Genomic DNA, 6,294 nt, shown 5'->3' on the forward strand with positions numbered 1-6,294 from the left:
GCTCCTTTGTTTCCACACAGTAGACCAAAGAACAAACTAATACTGAAGCTGAAGAACAGTGACATCAAAAATACAACATTAGATTTGTTTGGAAGGCAAAACACAATATTTATCAGCATATGATAGATTTAAAATGGTATAAAAGTGCTCAGCAGAATGTGAAAACAGATATCATACTCATGATTTTCATACAGAGAGGAAGCAGCTATTCAAGGCACCAAATTGTCAAGATTTTTTTTAATTGTTGTTGCATTTTGAATTGTAGTTGCTTAAAGGTCTGCCGAAAACAGAGTTTTCAAAGATCTAATTTAGGATGTCAAATTACAATTAACCAAAATATTTTCAAGATCCCAAAACCGCCCTCTAATTAAACCACTTGCATCTATTTAAAAAAAAAAAAATTTTCACATTTCTTTAAAGGGTTTACTTTCATCTGGAAGTTTAGACCAGACTCTCTGCTCAGTGACTACGCAGTGACTACCGTGCCATGGTGGCATGTTTTGCTCTCTGCTTGTATTACATAGTTAATGAAGTTCGTTATGAGGAGTCAGGTGTGACACCTCATCTGAAAGCACTGTGACAAACAAGCTGCCTATGGGAGAAGGGCATGCACTCCCGGAATCCTGTTTGCCACTTGCGCTATCAAAGACAGGACTTCCTGTGCCTGGTTAAACTGAGTTATTGCTGAAGCTTTGGGACAAATCCCTCTTCCTCAGCACCAACATTTCATAGTGGCAGTAAGCAGCACCATTTTAATTTACATTTCATGAGAAAACAAAATTATAAACAAACTTTATATTATTTTTCCTATTAAGAATAAAAGGGTATTGAAAGAAATAAATCTTGGAATGTTTTGACATTTTCAGGGTACTATTTTTATTAAAGAAATGTAGATACACAACAAAAAGAAGTGCTCAATTTCACAGAAAGTAGGCTGACTGATCTTTCTGGCATAAATCAGAAATACCATCACTTAAAATAATGGCATTACACTAGTATAAAAACTAGCAAGAGCTAAGTTCAAAGACTATAACAGAAGACTCTACTCCTCCTATCACAAAGGAAAAAGCTATTATTAAAAAATATACTTTTTTCCTTTGGAAAAAAAAACACTTTCCTTTTGGCAAAAAAAAAAAAAAAAAACAAAAAAACAAAAAAAACAGAACAGGTATACAAAATCTTTGCATTTCTCTTAAACAATTACAATTTGTTTGGGCATGTGTAGAGGTATTATTATGCCAGTAAAAGCTTACCAGACTGTATTTTCATATGTTTTAATTTGTTATTCAAGTGAATGTTTATGTGTAACCCTCTCCTACATTCATGGTTACATCAATAAAAAACAGATAATCATTTAATCCATTTTTCATTCTTTTAATATCTAAATTTAGAGCACTGGTAAAAATAAATTATTTTCAGACTTACAATCAAAGATTAGGAAACATTAAATCACCTGTAACACACTAGCAGGCCATGACACTCAGTTATGACTAAATGCTGGCACATTGCTTAATTAAGACAGGATGGTTCTAGTTTCCAGATCAGAGGAAAGGGAAAAAACACATGAAACACTTAATATCTGGCCCTATTCAAATTCAGAGTTACTTTGCATAGGTTAGTTTAATCTCAGGCTTAAAACAGTATTCACCACACAGAGAACGAGGCAAGGAAAATTGCATGACAGTTAAATTAAGCAAATACATTGGCCAACATTCCCCAACTACACTTTTGCTCACCAAATGGACCCCTGGCATGATTGTGTGGCAAAAGCGTCTCAGATGTGGCTAGGTGATTCTGTCTTGGGGGGAAAGAAGGTGCTGTCAATGGCTCTGCACAAACACAAGTGTTACTTCCTGGACCCCACCAAGTTCCAGGCTCTGCTGTTTCATAATGTTTGCAAAGCTGCCTCTTCTGACCTTCTGGAAACTATTGCTGGAGTTCATTAACAGTTTCAGTTGTCAAGTCCCCTTTCTCACTCCAAACATATTTGTTGCCAGAAGGCAGTCAAAACACGACCTAGCATTTCTGCATTTTTTTCACCATTTCACCAGTATATAGAATCATAGAATCATAGAGTCATCAAGGTTGGAAAAAGACCTCAAGGATCTAACTGTCTTTAGGGTTTAATTTGGGTATTAACCAATTGAGTTTCCTGTTTACAGTGTAACACTGCTTATGGCAGTCATTTGTGCCATCACCGTTGATTCACAAATTTAGGTAAAGATTAAGAAGTAAATATTCTTCATAGATATTCTCTTCATTATTACAAGTTAGGTGAGAACTAAAGAGAGAATATCCTGTGCAGACTCAACTCTCTTTTTAACTCAGCAACACAACTGTTACTAATGCTTTTTATTTTCAAAAGTAGAGCTTTATACACTACCAGGCTGCACACTGGAGTTGACACATGCTAGTCCTTATTGGGGCCATACAATGAATAGGAAAGTTAAAATTCTGTCTTATTTTTTTTATTTAAAAAAAGAAGGCTTCATGACTCAAGTTCACTTTCAATTGTATAAAAACTAGTTCCCCTATAGAAATTTCTGCATAAAAACCCTAAGAAATTGAAAACAAAGGAAAAAAATAAGGTCTTCAATCTTTGATCCACAGAGATGACAGAAGTACCATAACACTCCACATTTTAGCATTCTGGGCCAAAAGCGCAAAGAAACTGCCCTCAGGAGTTTGAATATCAGAGATTCAAGGCATAGCCCAGGAATAACTCCTCCAAAACTTCTAATGAGTCTCTGTCCAAACTGGCTTACTTATTAATTTCCCTGCTGACACCACATTGCAAGTTGTTATCATGAGGTAAGATGCAACTTCCTCTTTTTGCTTTCCTTAAAACCCAAATCCAGGTGTCACCAACAGCCCCACTGGCCCTCCAATTTCCTGTGAAGGTGTGGAGGATCCCCAGGATAAATTAGGCTGCTGCCTTGCGTTTCTGAGTTGTACTAAACCACAGGTCTTGCCCTTCCTCACTCTCCTCCTGGGTAGGGTCAGATGAGTGGGTGGGAGAGATGGCTCTTTGCTAATCTCTGCTGCAAGATGTAAATAAGCTTCATACCCCTTTATTCAGCTTCTTCATTCTGTGATTCCTTACTGATAGTCCATCTTTGCCAGTAATGCAATCCAGTACCTAGCTACTGTTTTTGGGATCAGAAAAGTCCCTTACAATAGCATCAACTACTGTTGTAAGAAGCATTCAGCTTTACCTCCATGCCTTCGCTAACACAACGGTCACATGAAAGCTAGTATTTCTGTATCTATAATCCTGCCATACAGTTGTTTTGAATTATTGCTAGTTAGCTATTACCAGTATCACTGCTCACTAGCACGACTATGCTGCACAAACGCATTGAAGCACATTCTTTTGATATTCACTTCTTCTTGGAGGCTCAGATGTGCCAGACCACTACAGTATTATGGGAATTGCTCAGTTGCATGATATTGGACACTGTGGTCTCCTTGACAAGCAGAATAGAACAACTTCAAGAAAAGAAATTACGTAGCCTAGTCCTTGTTCATGGTGAAAAAATACACAGAGGCACACATTACTTCCTCAGATGCTCCGGTGACTCAGATTAACAGTAAAAACCACCGAGCACAAACATTTACCAAAACTGTTAAAATGATAATAAGATTTACTGACGAAAAAACACAGAAGAGGAAAGATATATATATGCCACGTCAATGACGGCTGTTAGGGGGTTTTTTGGGACATTTTAGAAAAATTTTCAAAGGACAACATCATTGGATTAGTAAATACACTATAGACCATCCTGCAGATGTTTCATCTTGTAATGGCTAGTAAGATTAAATCATTAACCTAATGCATAGTCTTAACATTTAAAAAAAAAAAATTTAGTTCTTATTTCTGAAAAAAAAATCTGAATCACAATTATTTTTGAAAATGGATCTTAAGAATTTAAGAAAAGATGTAATTTCTTACCTATAAATGGTATGGGGAACATACACTTCTCTGATTGGGAATTCCAAAATCTCTTTGTGAGGACGATTACGGTTTTCTGGAAATGGCTTCACTGGTAGTAATTCTGGTGTCAGACAATAACCAAGGTTTTCTGGAGCTGGGGAAATCTCCAGTTTAAGTGTTCCTTTAAAAAAAATCACAAAATCTCAGCAAAAATATTAAAAATAACCAAGATATAATAAAACAAAAATGAAAACAATTTGTGAAGTTACATAGCAACAGTGCAGAAATAAGAACTGGATCTTCGGCTTAAAGGCTGCATGAGAATGAACGCATAGGTGTAGAAAGATACACAAGAAGTAACCTACAGACAATGTGACACATCAGGCCAATATATAGCTCTTTATGTCTAACCCGTATAATTTCTAAGAAACAGGAAAGAATGAAGGAATGCTATATGCTGGGTTGATGTTCTAGTATCTTTCACACACAAATAATATAAAATTTGTCTGGGAGAAAAATAAAAGATAAAAGAGCTGCTGTCTAACACAGTTCTCTCTCACTCCCCCCACTTAAATTCTGCTCTGATTAATCTCTGCCAAAGTAGACACCACCCACCAGGAAAGCCAGGCTTTCTGTGGTGAGCAGTTGAACAGTTAATACTGATAACATTTACCCAAGTACAACTACACTTTCAATTTAAATTTTCTGTTGTGATAGAAGAAAATAATTTGGGGACCTCAGAGTCATCATTTCTGGCCATCAGCTAAAAAGGCAAAACAACTTTGCACTCAGCTCAAATTTTTTAACTTTCCTCTTACCATAAAGAGGAACCCAGAAGAACTTGAACTGCAATGTATATGAACAGGAAAAATAAGCTGGTCAGGTTTTTGACAGCAGCCAAACACTATCTCTGCCTCTCTAGTTTGTTAGCTAACTTTAACCCAAATACCCTAATAAGATGAAATGTGCACACATTTTAATATCCTTCTGTAAAATATGACCCTTTTAAAAACATTGCAAGAAAATAGCAAGAGTCTTGGAAATCTGCTTTAAAGCCCTGTCTTCAAGAAGTTTGAATAATAACAAAAGACATCCAGTACATACACTGTAAATTAGGGAGGAAACTAAATAATTTTAGAATATAATGCTAAATATAAATCTCCATACTCACTCATACAGAAAAAATCTCAAAAGCATCTGTGCTTAGGTAGGCAGTGGAAATCCAGGAAGTTCCACAACGTACTATAGACTTAAAACCCAAGTTAATTGTATTTTGGGGTTGGCATTTACAGATCAATTGAGGGGTGAGAAAATTACATATATCCTTTTCCACTTAAAATGAATTATGTACCTGGTAAAGTCTTAATTCTTCTCTGCAAGGAAGACGATCTTTTGAAATCAGCTAAAAATTTGAACAGATCTTCATCACTGAGCCTGTCTCCTTCCTACCAGGAGAAAGACAAAAATCAGTACCTTTATAACAATACTCTGTAACACCGAGAAAAGTTTCTGAGTGAATGACGCCCTTGAGGCATGCAAAGGAAGTGGATTACTGCCTACTTGACGGCAGTTTTCCTCTGTCCCCACACAAACATCAGCAGTAACTTTTCCTAACTCGGTTCACATTACATAGATGAAAAATGTCTTAGGCAATCAGAAACAAAGAGTATCCAGTACCTGTTTAAAGAAGGTGCTGAGGGTCAGAGAGATTGTTTTGAAGTTTGATGCTGGATAGCTGTCTTCCGAGCTAAGACTTCTCTCAGAAAGTCTTCTCGTCTGTAGCAATGTTGCCCTCTTGTCACTAGTGGATCCTTTCCCTTCAAAGGGAGATTAAATGAAACATCAATTTTCTTTGTGTTGCTTCACTACAAAGGCTCTCAGAAATCCACAACTCCTCAGCAGCATCAGAGGACAGAGAGAGTACCTAAAACATTCCACTATTTTTATTTCAGGCTATGTGAAATAGTTGAATAACTGTTGAAGTGACACCTAATTAAGTGACCTTAGTTCTGCTGCAGAGCACAAACTTACTCAAATTTTGAGTTCATAGGTTATAAAGCACATTGGTCAATGTTGTTGACCCAATGCTCCTGTATACTCCAGAAACTAAGATGATAGGTATCTTCATTGCCCTGTATTTCAAACAAACTCCATACAGGAAAGGGTGTTTTGCTTCTACAAGCATGATGTTCAACAAAAATTCGGTCTAAACCATGCAAGAATATTTACCATACATAAAAATAAACACGCAGAGATGAAACGGTGAGCATATTAAGTTGTGTTTGTAGCACTGCAAAGGAAGGCTGAGAAGACATGACTCTGAGGGAGTCAAGAGGGAGATGGCGGAAGTCATTGCTAGA

At 36.6% G+C, this 6,294-nt stretch overlaps 1 protein-coding gene across 1 annotated transcript in view; it reads right to left on the reverse strand.

The window, feature by feature from the left end:
• Positions 1 to 5,751, reverse strand: part of DOCK8 (dedicator of cytokinesis 8) — a gene marked incomplete at its 5' end in the record, with an annotated part of 53,890 nt that extends 48,139 nt beyond the window's left edge. Inside the window, 3 exons of the mRNA XM_010073091.1 lie at positions 3,953 to 4,115; positions 5,286 to 5,379; positions 5,612 to 5,751. Coding sequence (XP_010071393.1) covers positions 3,953 to 4,115; positions 5,286 to 5,379; positions 5,612 to 5,751 — 397 coding nt within the window. The remainder of the gene's footprint in view (positions 1 to 3,952; positions 4,116 to 5,285; positions 5,380 to 5,611) is intronic.
• Between the last annotated feature and the right edge of the window lie 543 nt (positions 5,752 to 6,294).

This window comes from Pterocles gutturalis, unplaced genomic scaffold (genome assembly GCF_000699245.1).
Source record: "Pterocles gutturalis isolate BGI_N339 unplaced genomic scaffold, ASM69924v1 scaffold1662, whole genome shotgun sequence".
Lineage (NCBI taxonomy): Eukaryota > Metazoa > Chordata > Aves > Pterocliformes > Pteroclidae > Pterocles > Pterocles gutturalis.